The sequence below is a fragment of the Tarenaya hassleriana genome, unplaced genomic scaffold (genome assembly GCF_000463585.1).
Source record: "Tarenaya hassleriana unplaced genomic scaffold, ASM46358v1 Cleome13, whole genome shotgun sequence".
NCBI classification, from domain to species: domain Eukaryota; kingdom Viridiplantae; phylum Streptophyta; class Magnoliopsida; order Brassicales; family Cleomaceae; genus Tarenaya; species Tarenaya hassleriana.
Window position 1 is genome coordinate 1,902,917 of NW_010963495.1, and position 19,278 is coordinate 1,922,194.

General features: G+C 37.7%; 3 protein-coding genes across 3 annotated transcripts; all 3 read right to left on the reverse strand.

Moving 5' to 3' along the window:
- Nucleotides 1-1,843: 1,843 nt before the first annotated feature.
- On the reverse strand, nucleotides 1,844-2,532 carry LOC104807850 (ubiquitin-fold modifier-conjugating enzyme 1-like). The gene is made up of 2 exons (XM_010533277.2): nucleotides 2,092-2,532; nucleotides 1,844-1,996 (listed from the first exon to the last, which is right to left on the reverse strand). Exons 1-2 carry the CDS (start codon nucleotides 2,422-2,424, stop codon nucleotides 1,844-1,846), a joined length of 486 nt encoding a protein of 161 aa, XP_010531579.1. The 5' UTR covers nucleotides 2,425-2,532.
- Nucleotides 2,533-6,557: 4,025 nt separating this feature from the next.
- Nucleotides 6,558-15,477, reverse strand: LOC104807542 (general transcription factor 3C polypeptide 3). The gene is made up of 19 exons (XM_010532864.2): nucleotides 15,242-15,477; nucleotides 14,424-14,668; nucleotides 14,028-14,130; nucleotides 13,567-13,674; nucleotides 13,175-13,353; nucleotides 12,474-12,669; nucleotides 11,339-11,596; nucleotides 10,659-10,805; nucleotides 10,134-10,215; nucleotides 9,713-9,823; nucleotides 9,296-9,438; nucleotides 9,010-9,110; nucleotides 8,761-8,881; nucleotides 8,435-8,479; nucleotides 8,163-8,289; nucleotides 7,860-7,974; nucleotides 7,556-7,746; nucleotides 7,355-7,467; nucleotides 6,558-6,953 (listed from the first exon to the last, which is right to left on the reverse strand). Exons 1-19 carry the CDS (start codon nucleotides 15,371-15,373, stop codon nucleotides 6,687-6,689), a joined length of 2,784 nt encoding a protein of 927 aa, XP_010531166.1. The 5' UTR covers nucleotides 15,374-15,477; the 3' UTR covers nucleotides 6,558-6,686.
- Nucleotides 15,478-15,877: 400 nt separating this feature from the next.
- On the reverse strand, nucleotides 15,878-17,972 carry LOC104807543 (vicilin-like seed storage protein At2g18540). Its single transcript, XM_010532865.1, has 5 exons — nucleotides 17,620-17,972; nucleotides 17,333-17,511; nucleotides 17,165-17,245; nucleotides 16,716-17,060; nucleotides 15,878-16,640 (listed from the first exon to the last, which is right to left on the reverse strand). Exons 1-5 carry the CDS (start codon nucleotides 17,912-17,914, stop codon nucleotides 16,089-16,091), a joined length of 1,452 nt encoding a protein of 483 aa, XP_010531167.1. The 5' UTR covers nucleotides 17,915-17,972; the 3' UTR covers nucleotides 15,878-16,088.
- Nucleotides 17,973-19,278: the final 1,306 nt, after the last annotated feature.

Below are 19,278 nucleotides of genomic sequence, written 5' to 3' on the forward strand. Positions count from 1 at the left end.
AGGGTTTTGGGCCATCCTAATTAATATGAGAGCCGCCACAAACCCTAAAATAAGAACCTCATACGTCCAAGACACTGATGAGAGCTTAGAGAAGCTTGATTTTGAGTTCTAGAGATTGGAATATCGATTCCAAGTCAAGGACATCGGTTTTCTCTTCACAAATCCTAGCAGATACGTTCCAAAGCGTTGGAATTCATCCCGCCGGTGTGGATACGTGTAGAGGAGTTGTGCTTTCAACTCTTGGTGATTAAAACAGGCCCTGGATCGATTGATACTTCCAGATCTTGAAAGAACGAGGTAAGTATTCGAATCCCACGACGATATACACGATTGTTCGGGTTATTGCACAATTGGTTTTTGTGTGACGTTTGGCTAGGTTTAGATCTTTCCTTCCGCTGCGTGAAACCTAGAATCCAAACCCTAGATCGATGAGATCGCATGCTAGGAACCCGAAGGGAACCCCAACACATGCATGATAGGTTCTAGGGTTTCATTAAAATTTTTGTTTTACATCCGCTGCGCAAACCCTAGAATCGATCTCTTAGGAATTAGATTCGCTCATGAGATCCCAGGAAACCCAACATATACCTCCATAATGTTCTTTACAAAAGGATTTAATAGGGAGTTTTTGCTTCCTGAGTTTGAGATGGATCTCCGATAGAGTCGAGGCTTGCGGTCCCGCTTGCTTCCATGAATCCCCAAAGGTTTGTAGAAAGCTCAGGTGGTCAAGGATAAAGTTAAAGATTTTGAATGGCTTTGGGGTGGTCGAGATCGGGGAACTAATATAACATTGCAAGATGAGTGATTAGATGGGTGCAGTGTAGGGGTGTCAAAATAGCCCGAGGCCCGATACCCGACCCGAACCCGCCCGTAAAATTTACGGGCTTGGGCTTCACAAATCAAGGCCCGATACCCGGCCCGGCCCAGAAAATTGCGGGCCAAAAGCGGGTTCAAAATATATGTGTATATAGGTAAATATAGATATACATATATATATTCGCACATATTTAATCATATATGTATACATTTATTCAATCTTTTATATATATATATTTTTATAATGTATATACATGTATAAAAAATATATAAATATTATATAATATAGAAAGTTCTAAAAACTAAAAACTTGTTTAATACTAAATAATTTAGGATATAATATTTTCATAAATGATATAATCAAAATTATAATACTATTAGTTTCAAATACTTATTCCAAATGAAAAATATAATAATTTATCATTTTTAAAAATTTATTACCATATAAAATTAAAAAAAAAAAATTTAATTTATATTAGATCAAAATATATAACTTTGTAATCTATTTTTTATCTTTTTATTATCACGTATTAAAATTTTTTGTATTTTTATTATTTTAATTTGTTTATAATTTTTTAAAAAAATTCAAGCCCGAAGCCCGGTCCGGAAAACCAACGGGCCTAAAATCTTCGGCCCGGAGCCCGGCCCTATAGGCTTTTTTCGACACTAATTGTCACACTAATTGTGAAGGATAGGCAAGCTTTTTTGTTGATTATGAGAGAGACAAACTCTCTTCTATTCCCTGAGAGAGAGAGAATAAAAGTCTTTGCAATGTTCTTCTGTCATGTTCCACTCATCTATTATTTATCTATTATTATTTTTATATGTACATCTTTCTGCCACTAGCACTAGCATCTGTTACGATATGCATTATGTATGTAATTTATACGATCATATTTATTTTCTAATATTTTCTACCGTGTTCACGTTCATATTTTTTTAGACATTTATATTCATGTTATTATACAAATTTTGATTATACAGAATTATTATGTATTGCATATATTTATTTTCATAATTTATTTATCTATGTGTTTTCATAATTTCGATATTTCTCAATGATAATGTCAAACGAAGACGGATAATGTTCACAATCTGCATCTACAAATGTTACTCCTAAAAGAACGGACGGTCTACGTCTCACGTGGATCGTCCGTTCCAGCATGCCAAAACGGACGATCTGCGTCTCACATGGACCGTCTGTTCCAGACTCATAATAATCTCTTCCGAAAAAAAAAAAAAGAAGCACAAACCGATAGAAGAACCCAATTTTACCTTATGGGTCTTGCCGTCAATATCCGGCAATTCAAGCTTCAGAGCAGTTGCCGGATAAGTCACAGGAATATCGAACTGGAGATCGAATTCGTACTTGAGGAGGTTGTGGACGTACCAACACTTGCCCGTCCAACGAGTCCCCTCTAGATTCGAGGCGGAGATGTGGAACCAGTTGTTGTCGTTGGACTTGTTCATCTGCGTGTACGCGATCAGAGATTTGTACTCCTCCTTCAGCCTCTGCGTCCATGCCTGTCCATCTCTAGGACCCGCCTTCGTCGTCAGGAGCAGGATCTGCGTCAGCGTCGACTTCGTGCTCGGATCCCATCCCTCCATCTTCGCCGCGAAATTTTTCACCTTTTCCCCCTTCCCGGTCTGAATTACCAGAAACCCTAGGAGCTGATTGATCAGAATCCGGACCCGATGCTTAAATTCCGAATCTCCCTCTAGTCCTAAGAGCGTTGAGGATTCTACCGTATGAACATTTATGGACAGCGAAACTGAACTACTTGTCGGGTTCTTGTCTTAAAAATATCATACAGTTCTAATATTAAAACATAAAACGACAGAACGTTTTCCAACAGATGCCTTTGGAAAAAATAAGGATAAATCTCATCAAAATTTTTAAATTGTTGTAAAAATAATAATATCTAAGAATGCTAAAAAGAGATATAAAAAAGCCAAAAGAGATATATGAAGAAGGGAAATTATTTAATTTATATTATTCTTTCTTTTTTTTTGTGTTTTGAAAATAGTTTACAAATGTCTATTTATAGGTTTACAAAGATATGCAACAATATTTTATAAATTAAATAACATAAATGTTACAAGAAGAGTAAATATAAACATTCATTATTTTGTAAGTTTTTTAACACTCCCCCTTGAATGTTTATTGATCAAAAGATATATTTTGATACCGCCTCGTTAAAAACCTTACTAAAAAACTAGTAAAACAAAACTTGGTGAAGGAAATTAGAGTGCAGTACATACTTTTTTCTCTCCCTAGAAATAACATCATTTTATATCTCTCAAATGCCACATCTCAATCATGTATACCATCTTCAGGATTGATAAAGAAATCAGCTGGATTCAGATGTATCAGATTATCAAGACCTTCGGTGAAATCACTGGAACCGTCAGCAGTGAAATTTGTTTCAATGTTTTTCTCTTTGGTCTTCAAGAATTCTTGATAAAGATTAACAAAATGCTTGGGAGTGTGACAGATCTGCGACCAATGACCTTTCATCCCGCATCGGTGGGATATACTTTCTTTTACCCTTTTATTCATTCCACTATATATCATAGTTTTCTTGGGTTTTATCCCTCTTATTATAGTTGCTTTCGACCACCAGAAAAATAATCTCTTGCTCTCCCTCATCCACGTCCACGTTCATAGCTTCGACCACGACCACGACCATGATTATTGAATGTTATCTCATTCGCTTCAGGGAATAGAGCAGAGCCAGTAGGACGGGACTCATGATTTTTATTAATAATTCGATGTTTTGCTCACCAACAAGGAGACATGCAAGAGATCAATTCTCCATATTTTGTAAAACCATTTTTCACGATATTGTTGTTGCAGGAGCACGTTCGATGCATGAAATTTCACGATAATGTTTTCTCCATCATATCAGAATCAGTAACAGTTCACCGCACAATTTCTTTTTATGAACTGACTCGAAACATAGCCGAATTATATTCACTAATATATTTAAAATCCTAAAAGGGAAGATGCATCCAATCGTAACGTGTTTTTGGGAGAATCACAGTTTTTTGATGATCATATCTTTCTTTTAATGATTTCCAAAGATGTGCCAGATCTTTATAAGTAAGATACTCAATTTTTAATCCATCATGAAGATGGCGGCGAAGAAATATCATTGCTTTCGCTTTATCTTGGTTGAATGATTTATTCGATGCAACAATTGTCTCTTTGAGACCTTTAGACTCCAAATGGATCTCTACATCCAACACTCATGACAAGTAATTCTTGCCAGTAATATCAAGGACTTCAAAGTCGAGATTGGTCAGGTTCGACATGATAAAACTATAAAAATAATCGAAATAAAAAGTATAAGTTATTAGATAGAATTAGAACTTTTCTGATATACAAGATCCATATATATGATGAGTGTAGAGCATACTTAGTTATAATAATTTTTATAATATAATATAAAAGAAAATATATAAATAAATAACAATAAAATTACCTTGAAAAATTTCGTCCTGATAACATGTTGTAAAAATAATTATAACTAAGAATGTTAAAAAGATATATGGAAAAGAGAAAAGAGATATATAAAGTGTTGGTTTAGTGATCTATGATGTACTGTTTTGCGAGCTTTATTATGATACATTTGATGTATTGACACTTTTATGTTTATGGATGAGTGTTTTATTCATCACATATTTTGCATACTTGATATGTTATGAAATCCGTGTATTGTTATGAACAATATTAAACTCCCTAGTCGTGTGTTATTGTGAGAATAATGATATAATAAAACTAATATGATGTGTGATTGATGATCATAGAGATGATCATAGGTATTGGATACGATCGCAATCATAGGTATTCGTTGGAGAATGGAATATTGGATTGATCCGCATGAGATTGTCATATGGACTAGCGATGACTTGAATCTCATATGACAGTTACATGATTGGATCCCATGATCTGAGATATCTACGGAATCTAACATGAGGAGTTGCGTACTTTGAATACGTCAAACGTCCTGCATAACATGACTATAAAGGCGTGTATAGTGTACGACATGAATCATATGCTGGATTGTAAATAGTCAAGACGAGATTTGCACCTCTCGTAAAAGAGAGAAATATCGTTGGGCCCCTCATGTGAGCGAGACTGTAGAAATGTGTGGTCACACTATAGACGAACGTTGTCTATTTCGTACAGTCGAACTCAGTGAATGAGAAAGTAGTCGAATCAGATAAGATGGTTTCTCCATGCCTTATGTTCGACATATGGTATCGTGATGCAAAAGGATCATCAGCCAGAATTATCACTAGCGTTCTTAAGATCACGAACAAACTCTATTCGAGATAGGTAGTCATAGTGTCTTACTAGAGACCGCCTATGACTTGTATATCCGAAATAGAGATTTCGGGTTATACTCCTATATCGAATGAGCCTACAGGGTCACACACGTAGGGAAGGACGAATACACGAGAAAAACGACGAAAAATCGAGACGAAAGGGTCTAGACCCGGCGGACTGCAAGGGCCAGACCCTATGGCCCGGCAGGTCTAGGCCCAACGGTCCATATGCGTGGTCGGTCCATTCCGGAGTCTGGAACAGACGGTCCATGTGAGACGCAGATCGTCTGTTTTGGCATGCTGGAACGGACGATCCACGTGAGACGCAGACCGTCCGTTCTGTCATGCTGGAACGGATTGTCCACGTGCAAATTTGGACCGTCCATTCCAGGTTTTCGGATTTTTCGAAAAATAAACCAAAATTAGGGTTAAATCACTTTATAAGAAGGAGATTGAAACCTTAATTGAGGGAGTCCACTTTGGAGACTTTTTGGCAAACTTTTGTGAGATCCAAAAGGTCTAAGAGTTTTTTTGAAGTCTCGTTTTCTCGAAGCATTATATTGAATAGTTGATTCGGATCCTAGCAGACAAGTTCCAACCGTTGGCGAGGTATTCTTCTTGCCATAAGTGATCGGACGAACGCATCAATTGAAACAGGTCCCGGATCGATTGAGATAAGCGTTCTAACGTTTCTACGTAAGCATGTATGCATGGTTCTAGGGTTTCATCAAATTTTTGTTTTACCTCCGCTGCGCAACCCTAGAATCGATCTTTTAGGAATATGATTCGTTCTAAGATCTCAGGAATCTCAATATGAAGAAGGAAGAATTTTGTGTGTTTTGAAAATAATTTACACATGTCTATTTATGGGTTTACAGAAATGTGAAACAATATTTTATAAACTAAATAATAAAAATATTACAAGGAGAGTAAATATAGATATAATATTTTGCAAGTTTCTTAACATAAACTTATAAAACGTCAAAAAAACTATTTTTTAAACCTTTTACGGTGATGAATAAATTTTCTAATTTGAAAAAATCATCGTTAAAAATTTTAAATTTACCAAACAGTGTTAGCTTAAATATTGACCAATGTTGACGGTAAACTCCCTTAATTGACATCTTACATGTTATTTTAGTGCCACATAAGGAGTCGAAATTTAACACGTAGCTTATCACGTGGTACAAGATCGTAGCTCATCTTTGCTCCATTTTTTATCCGTAAATTTCGGGTCGGGTTAGACAAACAAGCCTTAATTTCTTAAGCCCAAACCCATAAATTTTACCGACAGATTCGTACCATCAAACCTGGAGTTTTTTTGGGACACCCTGTTTTTTTTTTTTATAGAATTTGTCTGAACGAAGAAAAGATTAATTGGTTAGAGTTCCTGAGTTATTATTGGCATATAACAAATGCTTATTGATTTTAATTTAAAAAAATTTTACAAAATTCATATTCGCACATGCATCTTTAGTATATATACACAATGCATGTTTTTTATACAATACTAGGAGCATAATAATAACCTTAATACTTCAGAACGTGCAGTGATCCTTCAAGACCTGCCTTGCGAGGTCGAACGCCCCGCTGTTCTTGTAAATCAGATGCAGATTGTGTGCCGCTTCTCTGCGGAGGTCGCAGTTGACGAGCTTACGCTCTTCGGCCACATTCGGATCCTCGTTCGGGAGTTTTGGTGTTGGGTATTCCTTCTCGTGGATTTCGAGCACCTTCTCGTAGTACGGCGCTGCCAAAGTTACTAACCCTACGTGGTGATACGCACGGGCTATGTTATACAACGCCTCCTGCATAAAATGCATTTTGTTATGCATAAACCGAACCAATACAAACCGAATTCGATACAAAAATTTAACGGTTATGATTTTTGTAAATGCGAAAAAACAAATCTTTGAAAAATGAGCATTTTTATCACAAACAAATGAGACCAAACGGATCTAGTATAGAAACCATATTGATATAGATTTCTATTTTCTTATACCGGAAAGTTCAAACCCGAATCGAAAACCGAAAATTTTTGTGGAGCATATGCATTTTTGTAAGAGAAAACTAAACCTGGACCGAAAACGAACAAAATCTAATATAAGAACCAAATAGATATAGGCTTTTGAAAACCGAGCCGATAACCGAAATGTGCCCACAGCTAACAAAAACACCATGAATTTCACAAGTGAGATCGAAAGACTACCTGACTGTTGTTGCAAATCCTGAGATTATTGTAGAGAAAAGCGAACCCTTGAGCGAGGCACTGATGCTTGTTCTGAAGTCTAAAGCCGAGCGCTAAATTGATCAAGGAAGTCCCTGAAAGACAGTGAAAAAGAGAGGATGATGAACTTTTCTGCATGTTTTCTGGTAATGAATAACGAGAAAAGAAAAGAAATAAACTTACCGACACAGAGGTTAATCAAAGGGTTCTCAGGCAACAATTTATATGCTTCGAGGTATTCTCTGGCGGCATCTTGATGTCGGCTGGTAACGGTAAAGTGGTGACCCGCAATGAGAATTGGCGGCACACAATCTCTGTGCTTGGACCGCAAGTGATGCATGAACTTAGCTTCCGTGGAAATTCGTCTACCGAGTCTGTGGATTTCCAACCGTAATGAGATATTTGTCAATCTTTTCACGCCACCCACAAAAACCCGGTTCATAACTTTTAATCTCAAGAATTTCTGAGTAAATCTGCCTTGTATTACCTTGAAATCACTCTGAAGTAGCAGTTCCAAGCATCCAAACGATGTGGATGCTGCTGAATAACACATCTCACACAGTCAAACCACTGCTTTGGGTCCAAAGTGTCGCATGATATTTCTGTTAACCCCAAAAGAGAAAACCCTAATCTTTCAGTATGCAAAAGCAAAAGCCTCTACACGACAATTATCAGTGTATAGTGAACAAAAGAACTATAAAGGCTTTTGCATGGGGAACATAGAACTACACGATGATAAATATCCAGATCTTCAGAAGATATAAACTGAGGGTTTGAGTTAAGAAGTTACGAGCTCCAAGCGACTGCAGCTCCTTCTTCTTGTCAACAGGCAGCATTTTTGCATCCAACCTCCGAGCCAAATTAACTATCTCAAGAGCTTCCCAGTACTTTTGCAACGATGTCAATGCCTTGCACAACTGCAACATACAACTTAGGGTTTCGTAACCAAACATAAACAACATGATTCTGCCCACTGAACAAGGAAATTTGAAAGCAAGAAAAGCTTAATGGACAAGCAATTCTACACATTCGATAAAATAACACAAGGGCCTGAGAAATTACATCCACGAGAAGATGGTGGTATTCATCATCCCTTATAGCTTCTTCCTGGAAACAAAAGTATCCATCATAACTCGGTCAATACAAGAGACCACAAGAAATTTAGAGGAATACAGAAACAGAGAAGACAAGAGGTAAGCGAAGCAAAGGAACGGAGTAACAATGGGCAGAGAAGAATAATCTACAATGAATATTAATTACTTCTTACCCTCGCTGCCAGGCATGACTAACCCAATGTAAAAACAAAACCTTAACCAGGTGTAAAATCTACGTATGCATGGTAGTCTGACAAAACTAGTAAACTTGAACAGTGTACATCAATGTATTACCTCAGATTCACCAGAGTTGTCTTCTTTCTGAGCTGTAATAGCAACCCTATCTCTAATTCTCTTTGCTTCATTTAAGGTTGCCCTGATTTTGCGCATTTTTTTAGGTCCGCAACCCCTCAACCTTGTTCAACATGTTTTCAAGACAAAAATTAATGTGTGGTTTTAGGTATTCTTCTTAAAGAGAGGAGATACCCACCAGACATATGACAAGACAAGTGGAATGTGTGTGTATGTGTGTATTATACTCACAGGACAGTTGGATCATCTCTTTGAAGTCGGCGCCTTCTGTTTCGTTCTTGTTTCGCTCGTTCAGACAGAGAATCCACTGAGCGCTTCCTTTTCCCCTTCACCTAAATTTTTAACAATCCCCAAATATTAGATCAGAAAAACTCTAGCACAAAGCGGAAATTTTCAAACGGATCAAAAAAATCTTAAAAAAGCCCACTAGATATATGTCTCCTTAGTTTTCGGTGTTATATAAGACGAAAAAAATATAAGACTATATCACAAAAGTACATGTAGTTGAGGTCATTACCTTCCACCTGACCCAGTCAAGAACCAATTGCAGAGCTGTCTCAACAAAGTTCTCAAGCATTCCCTCGGAATGATAGATTTGGCAAAGCCTCATCCTAATCTGTCTATTGCGCCACCATGCCTTCTGTTTATCATCATTAGGATCTAAACATACAGACACCAGAATTATGTTAACAAACATTTCTCCACATGGTAGAGCTATACCATTGGACGGGAAGAAAAATATCCCAACAATTAAAGAAATGTAATACAAGTACGGCTGTACTCGAGGTTTCATGGATTAACCTGTCCAAGAGCTATTTAATTATCATTTGATCATACAAAACCAAGATCTTAGGAAATGGATGCATGGGATTAGAAATCTCATTATGCTTGCTAGATTAGAGAACCAAAAGATATCATACTAACAGGTATTGACCTGGATTTACTGGAGGAGACAACACAAATATAGCTTCATCTCGTTTGTCATCCTCCAGGAGCAGTGAAGCCAGAGTTAACCGTGCGGCAATGTCATTGAGTACATTCAAAGCTGAAAAAAGAAACTTCAGTGTTCAGTCAAATGGAAGCTAAACATGATATGATTACAGAGAAACTAGAAGAAAATAGAAACGAGAACATCTATAACTAAACAGAGAAGATTCGAGTTTTAAAACCCATGGGCCACTTTTCAGGTAAGCACACACTAAGCCTTCCAGAAGAAAACTAACTAAAAACAGTAAGCAAAATGGTTTATGGAAAGAACAAAATGAACACATGGCATCGAGAAGCTCCTTCCTTTTAGTAAGTACAAATATCAAACCAATTGCATCAACCCCTGGATATCCAGAATGAAGAAGTACCTTTATAGAAGAAACCAATGGCTTGTGTTCTTTCTGCCAGTGACTTATAGCAGCGAGCAATTTTCAGAAGCAAATAGCCATCCTACAAGGACATCATAACATTAATTAGCAGAAAGACGCAAGCAGACGGACAATAAGTGTGAATACCTTCTTGAGGAAAAAACGTCACCATTTCCAGTAGCATCTAAACAAAGAGAGCATCCTAAACAATATACAAAAACAAGACATGCTGCCACATGGGTGAAACTTAGTTGATAAACAACCGCAACACAACGCTCTCAAGGGTAACAAAGTTTTGCAGCACTAAAATACTAATATATTCTATATGACTAATATCAGCAATCGCTTTGAGAAATTCCAAAGAGACCATATTATAGAGAGGAAAGTCTGAGACAACTCCTGAGGAGCTTTTTTTCGTTTTATTTAATTATTCCATCAACAGCTCTATGTCCACCTTTAAGAGATCCAAACCAGCAGATATTTAAATGAAACATGATAAGGAAAACAAGTGAACAGTCCACTTACATTCACAAATCCAGCATTTGATTCCAACAAGTGATAGTACTTGAGAGCAGAGTGGAAGTCGCCAACGTTAATAAATTCATCAGCCAATTCAGAAATCAGATCTGTATGCTCATATACCGCCTTTTGTGGTAATATATTTAACAGATTCTGCAGATTAAGTGAAGAAAACAAATTTGCATTAAACTTTCAGCAGATAAATCTTAATCTCTCTCAGACAAAAGTTTCTATTGGTGGTACAAGATTAAAAAAAAATGTACAATTCAAATGCTGAAATCATTGCTATAAGACACCACAGGTGTACAACAAAGTGCAGAGAAGACATTAAAACAACTGCAAATATAACTCACACGACAAAAGAATGTGAAACATCAGCTTGAGAAGCGAATCATGAGAATAACCGGCACTAAAAATGACAAGTAAGAATCATAAAGACAAGTACAACCATCCTAACAAGGCTTCTTCTCTTTTCCCCTTCCATTTTTTAATTCTTGGCTTCCAAATAAAGCAAATATGGCAACTATAATTCATGCACAACATATTACATGGCTTCCAGGCTCCTCTAAATTTGGGGAACAATGCAGAACGTGAGCCTATCCAGCAGAAGAATCAAAAGCGCCTTAATAACACTAAGGAAATCTTCCGGAACAGTATCTAGCAAATCTACAGAAAAGGATCCAAACCTCAGCCATCTTCAGTTCTTTAAGGTGAACGTGACAGATAACTTCTCTGATTTTCAAGTTAGAAGTAAGTTCTTTCCTGGGATGGTAAGTCTGGCGCATGTCTTCCATAAACTTAAGAGCTCTGTCATATGCATTAATTTTCATGAAAACCGCAGCCAGCAAATCAATCACATCATGACTAACTTCAGATGGATTTGATTTAATGTGAACCTCCAAGACACTTGCTGCTCGCTCACCCTCGCCACATTCCAGGTAATACTGAAGAGAGAAAAATAATGAAGTTCATAAGATCAAAAGTCAAAAACATTTCCTTTCGTTTTTCTTTTTTCTGTGGCTGAGAAGTGGCATCCTGGTAATTAGGTATGGGAAGACAAATCAGCCTTGTCAGTAACAATGAACTTCAACGTAAGCATCTACAACAGGACATATTGTGAATACATGACATAACAAGAAGCTAATCAGGTGAAGGAACAGACAAACAGGATCATGGATTTGGCAAAGTACAATAACTTTTAGTTTAAAACAGAAAACTTCATACAGATTTTAGAAAAACTATTACACAAGCTTGACAACTACATCACAACAGATCCACCAAATGACCCCTCAATGTTTTACCAAGAACAAGAAAAACGTGCACAAAAAGACAATAAAGAAAAGAGACAATGCACCAGCCTGCAAAAAGACATTTATACTTAAACAATGCCGCTTCTCCTAAAAACCAACAAAGACAGGTGAAGTGAAGACTCAAGAGAGGAAGAAGTCAAGGTAAGAGACTATTATTTATAGGTTGTCTTTATTTTAGAGGACTTAAGTGTAACATTATCCCCTAAAAACATGCGACATTATTGAGTGCTTATGAAACAAAAATTCGATATGCGTTTAACTGCATAAAATATGGTAAAAGATTTCTGTCCACCTAAAAGATGTAAAAGCAATCATAAACATGACAACTAAGTAAAAGACAACCGTGCCAAATAATGGCTTATTTTGCACAAGGAGTTCTTAACACTTTGGCTAAGTAAACCGAGCAAAATACTTCAGTCAGACTAAAGAAGAACTAACTGTCAAAAGTAGAAATGTATCAAACAGTTATATCAAACATGAGGATTGATAAACAATCAATAAGGCTATATACCTTTGCAGCCCATTTTAGGGCATCAACGCTATTAGGACATTGGCGAAATATTTGTTCATAGGACTCCGCCGCTTCTCTAACTTTTCCAGCATTTAGACACAAGGTCGCATATTCAAATTTCAAAGAGATATCTTCTGGATCAGCCTGTATTGCTTTGGATGCATAGGTCCTTGCAGATGACATATCCCCTTGTTCCCTGAAATCAGATATTTCTTTTGCTTATTAATTTATTCAAGTCAAGCACAAGATTCAATAGAAACAATATCGAAAGAAGACAAGACTACAGGCTTCTGCACGATGGAACACTAAAGGTAACTTTATTTTTTCTCCCTAAACATATCTTTCGAGGAAAACCTGTAGAGGAAGAACAGTAAAAATCTTGAATTGATATCAACTTTGTACTTTCTTCCATGGTTTTATTTGATTGCATAACCCATTGATATTTCCTTTAATAATTTGGAGAGATCTAAAGTTCTGCAATGAAAGAAAAAACTTTTAATATTCGATGCAACATCAAAATAGCTTAAACACTAGACAACGTAACAGTTGGCGAATTTTCTGACATCCAAAAATATCTAGTACAAACGAGCATATAAGTCATGCATGACTCATGATACACATATATGTATACTTAGCGTTTTTAATGTTTTTGCTTTACAAGATGTTGCAAAGTAAGATTGGCATGAACAAACTGCACTTACTTGAACCACTCGAAAAGCACTTTACAGGAATATGAATCACGTCTAACGGCTGCATGTAACTTGAAACCCTCCATAGCTAATTTGGTTTCACCAAGTGCTTCAGAAACAAGTGCAAGGGTATCATATGCATCTGCGAAACCTGGTGCTTGATGTATTACCCTTTGCAAACACGACAAAGCCTGAGTAGAAGTAAACACATTAATGCGGATAGATCCACATACTTGGATGCAATATTGAGGGGTTACATTGAGGATATTATTTGGAAACATAAAGACAAACCTAGTAATAGTTTTCATTAAACATAATATCAGTTGGTGTTCTCCAGTTTTACATTTTACCCCAAAGAATTTCAGAATACAAAGAAAAACTTAAAAAAAATACAGAACCCTCACCTCACTAAACCGACCATGTCCATAGTGAAAAAGAGCCTCTGTATAAATTTTTGTTATTTCAGGTGGAACTTTTTTCTTGGAACCCTTTCTTCTTCCCCGTCTTTTATGCTAAGGAAAATAAGGAAATATTAGTTTAAAACAGCAAAACCTATTGCAACAGATTTAGTCGCACAAGATCGCAGTAAGAGCGCAGGAGATGATAATTTCATTGAAGTGTAACATGGGAAAATGAACAAAGAATTGGATGTAACACGTCAAGGACAATACGAAACAAAACACAAATAAAACACATGATATTCAAACCTATAATTTTGTTTGGATGTAACATGGGAAAATGTGGCATTTCGAATATATTCTCGAAGAATTAATCAATCTAGGATAAACAGATGAATCAAACTTTACTCCGCAAGCAACAAGATGATCTCGGGATTTGAGAATATTGGCTCGTCAATGAAACATACCTTCCTTGATTTTCGTCGGCCACCATAAACCATAAACTCCATAATTCCTTCCATGCCTGGGACATTATTAGCGTCATACTTAGCCCTCTTTTCAGAATCATCACTGTCATAGTCACGGAACAAATGACATTCAGAAATGGAGAGAAGGAAACATAAAGGTAGCACCTAACTCAGAAAGCCAACTAAGAGGTGCATAGACATTGTGCGTTGCATCTGTTAGTGTAAAACAGAAAGCCTAGGAAAATATATCTTTCATCAATCAATGTAGGAACAGTGAGGGAATTTGAAGAATTGGTTCAGTGAATTGCATAATCTCGGTAACATGGTCATAGTCACAGCATCCTATATCATTGTACTCGTGTACAGCAAACTGATATGGATTATGGAATGACTTACCATTGAGAAAGTGCTTTACGCTTCTTCTCAGCCAGAGCTTCATACTCGATGCGCTCAAATTTATCGGGAGTTTCACTTCTACCCTCGATCTCATATCCTTCCTCAGATTCATCCTCGTCATTGTAACTGTCTTCCTGGCCTTTTTCATCACTATCTTCCTCATCATAATCATAATTACCATCATCACCATTAGCACCACCACCATGTTCTTCCTTGTCGTCTCCCATATTGTGTGTGCCTCCTAACTTAAGAATTGGAATTTGAAAACGTTCCCAAATGAAAAAAAATGTCAAATTGACAAAATAGAAAAATAGAAACTTTGCAAAAAAAAAGAAGAGTGCGGAGTCTTTTTAAGTCTGGTTGTAGGTCTTCGATACAGAAAAGTTTGATTCGAGTGTTTTCGAATTGAGGTTCAAACCGATCTAAATTTTTTCGGATTTATAAAATCAATTCCTGAACTCAATCCTATAAAGTTGGATTTGGATCGGATCAGTTCTAATTTTTATCCTATTCAGTTATTTTAACCTAAGACTCTAGCATCTAACTAATACAAAACCGAAACGCGCAAACTAACATCGATTTGAAACCACTGGCTACAGATTCCTGTAACTTCATCCATTTTAATCACAACTATTTCCCTAAAACAATAACATCACTAGATAACGGGCACGATCTTCATCAAAAAACCCTACTGCAACATCTTAGCCCAGAAACTACATAACTATGAAACTCTAAGGCCAAGTTCCTTCAACCATGGAGCCGTGGAGACAATTTCATGAATATTATAAGATCAGCTAACAGAATCAGAGTGTACAAACCTGAGATTTGGAGTCTCTATACTCCTCAACCCCGACGCCACGGCCGCTATCTCGCGGCGGCGGAGAGGAACCATCGCCATAGAAATCGTCAACGGAGGTCCCGGTGCCGTTGTGTCCTCCGTTGTCAGTCATCTCCGTCGCTGCAACTATTTCTCAATCTCCACTCTCTTTCCCGAGCTTCGGCTTGGGATATTTTCGACCTCTCGCGATTTTTGAGCTTCGTCCGTTGTAGAACAAACTCAAAGTCTAGGGCACCTTTTGATTACTCTTTCTCTCACACGCGCGAGACGGACACGTGCGCAGGGGTATTATCGTAAATCAACTAACTGATTATCTTGTCGAATAGCAGTGCGAAGACTGTTTGGTGCGGTTCACCCGGTCGAATCGGAAACCATCACAAGGAATTTGGTTTCATTGGGTTCACCAAAAAAAAACCAATTTTACTCAGATCATTGGTTTAGATTCAATTATTTTGGTTTTGTATCGATGTATTTATATTCGGTTCCAATTTCAGCTTTTATTGACTACGGCATTCATTTATAAAAATTGATTTTTTATTTTATTTTTTTATTCAAACCCACTTTATTATTATTCAAAGCCAAAGTCGGTTTGAATCTCGGGTCTTCGTCTCGTGGATATCGATAAAATTAAAAGACGATTCAAAAACGTAAAGCGTCGCACATCAACCCAAAACTGACACGTTTTGAAACAAAACAAAAAAAAATGAACACAACATCAAAATCTAAAGCCATGATGCCTGAAAAACGCTTGCAGGGATTAAAGTATGAAACTTTTCAGCATCAAAGTCTCAAATGAGATCTTCTTTCAGGGCTTCTGCTTCTGTTCCTCATCTCCCTCTTCCTCCCCATCTCATCTCCCTCTCTTCCGCTTCCCTCCTCGCCTCTTCTCCCTCCCTCTTCCTCTCTCCCTCTCGGTTTCTCGCCTCTTCTTCTTCTTTCTCCTGCTGGATCTCCTCCATCAGCCTGGCCAGCTCTTCCTCCGCACAAGACGTGCACTCCAACATCACCCCTTCCTTCTGGGCACCCAACAGCAGATCGGTCGTGTTATTGCTCACGTTCAACGTCGCCGCCAATACATTCCTGTCCAACAGCCGTAAGACCGAGCTCTTGCCCGCTATGAACTCTGGATAGTTCGTTCTTGCCGAAGTGCTGAAACCCATGAACACGAACGAGTCGTTGTTAAATGACATCTGAGCCATCGCGTGAAACCTTGGCACCGCGAAAACATCTCCTTCCCCGACCATGAGCCTCTTGCTCTTGCACTTTTTCTCTTTCATGATCTCTTCGCTCGAACCCACCACCCGAATCATCCCTTTCCCTCTCAGTACGATCGATATTTCGCATGCCCTTGGGTTCCAATGCGGACCCATCATCGATCCCTTCACAGACAAGAACACGATGAGAGAAACATAATGCATCAAATGCATAAATGTATGGAACGGGGGCACGTATACCTTTGTTAGATTGACCATGAAAACTCCGACACTAGATCCCTTCAACGCATGCAAATCTTTCTTGTTGACAGTGATGCTCCTACCATTGCAGTTCTCGAAGTCGGGATCTGCTTCGAACACGTTGTACGTTCTCTTCTTCGTCTTCTTCTTCTTCTTATTAGTCATATCGATGATCGGGTCCAATCCCAAATCACCATCCTCATCTCCAACGAAGAGCTTCAAGAACCTGGACTGGAGCTGCCACGAGTAATCCTCGGATCCCTCTGTTCTGTTCTTCGTCAACCCTTGTACTATCAAAGGCGGCTTGGTCGCGTTTCTTAGCGTCTCGATAACCTCTTCAGGGACCTTCCACGTCGTAAACCATTCAATTTACGTGAAGCTTACTTAAAAGATTCACGTTATCACTCCAGCAAAACATAGTCACATGATCATTGTATATGAACGCATACCGCAAAGGCTGCCCGGAGAATTCTCTCGTCAAAGCTAAACAGGAGCTCTCTAATACTCGAATACGGTCCGAAACACGGATCCTACATTATCCACAAATTCATCCATGAAAATAACAAAACAAAGAGCTACAAATCTGACAACACATGAAATGAAAGATTATGTCTTACGTATATATTTGCCTCGTTGCCGGAGAAGAATGCGTAAACCCTAAGTTTCTCTCTGACCTCCGTTTCCAAGTTGCTCTGTATGTAGAAGATCGTACCGGGACGTAGCCTGTACACGTCCCCTCGTCTTATTTCGGTCATCGTCTCCTTGTCTTCGTCGACCCAAGTGAGATTTCCACTTCCTATATGGCCCCGCCACGCCAAAAAACAAACCCTTTAATAGTTTGAAACGTCTAATCTTGATTTTAGTAATGAATATGCGTGTATACGGCGATAAGACAGGACATCACCTGTGTGTACGAAGAACACCATGTCGGAGTGGAGAAGAACAGGAAGCAAGAGAGCGTTAGGATCCAGCGTTATGAAATGTATGTGGTGTTTCCCTCTGATTCCGCATCCGTCATTGATCTCGACGGCCGAGATTTCCCCTAACTCCGTCTCGACGATTATCGTCCGTTGATCCCTCGTCACCACCGGAAATCCACACAGCGCGTCGTCATTATGGGCCGAGGCCTCCGAGCAGAGGAAGATAGTGAGGAGGAGGAGGAGAACACAGAGTGGCAGAACCGTAAATTTCTCCATCATTCGAGTTTCTGCTTCTGCTTCTGCTTCTGCTTCTGCTTCGTTCGTTTGTTTCTAAGACGTAGTAGCGTGTTAGATAATATAAGGAAACGAGAGGGAAGAGGGCCCATGCCACGTGTCATACTGGATGGACACGTGGACGATATTGTTTACACGTGGGATTTTTTCTTTATCGATGGGCTTTGATCGTTTCTATTCTACCGCTAAATGCCAAGACCGAGTTACAAGGTCCAGCTAATAATATTTTTATTTCTCTGTTTTTCTAATAATTGTGTGAACAGTTGACATGCGGAGTTTATGTCGGGATGCCAATGTAACCTCGCAGTCTAATTCGCGATCTGAATAGCATTTTTGTATATTTACGTAAGAATATGTATTTGTTATTTTATTACTTAAATGCTTGTCGTAAATTCACTGTTAGACTTACATCGAATTCATAATATATAAAACTAAATCCGGCTTCAAAACCAATTACACATAACTTTTTTAAACATATCAAATATAAAAATAAACGATTTTACAACTGAAATCATATTAAATCCATAAAAATCAATAACTATAATTTTATACAACTAAAAAATACAAACGAACAAAAATATAACCGATCCGAGCCTTAATAACAACCATTATATGCCAAAAATAATACACCCCCCTTATTGGACGTTGACAGTTCATCCATATTGGACCGATCGGCCCAAGCTGTTCGAGTTTTGGGCCGTAAGTAACTGTGAGATAAATTCACTCCGTGAATTAAAAAAATCTCTTAGATTCTTCTCTCTCTCTCTCTCTCTCTCTCTCTCTCTCTCTCTCTCTCTCTCTCTCTCTCTCTTTTTGTAAAATGTAAATTCACGGTTCACCACAGCAATTGTGTCGATGTAAGCACAAGTGGGGGAGGCACAATATTAGAAGAATATTTCATAACCGTGGACTAGTACAATACATCACATTAATGTGTATATCTCACCTTTACCATATATTTATATATGGTCCTTAACGGTCCATACATCTCGCTCCTAACAATGGAATCAATATTCCACTATGTACATTGAAAAAAAACAGTTAATTGTCAATTGTTTCAAAACGATCGTGTAATTATACCATAAAAAAAGCTTTTTTTATCGGTCCTCGTGATCATATCTGCTAAAAAAATGCATTTAAATTTCGTTACAACCTAATCATACTGTTACAAATAAAAAATTATTAGGAAAACTTTTCCAAGAATCAAACATGGCAATTGAACATTAATAAATTATTATAATTGCATTTCTTATAAAAGGAAAAGAAAAGGTTAGACATATATGAGAAAGTGAAAGAGACTAAATGAATCAAAAGGTAAAAAAAAAAAGTAAAATATTCTCCGGGGGGGA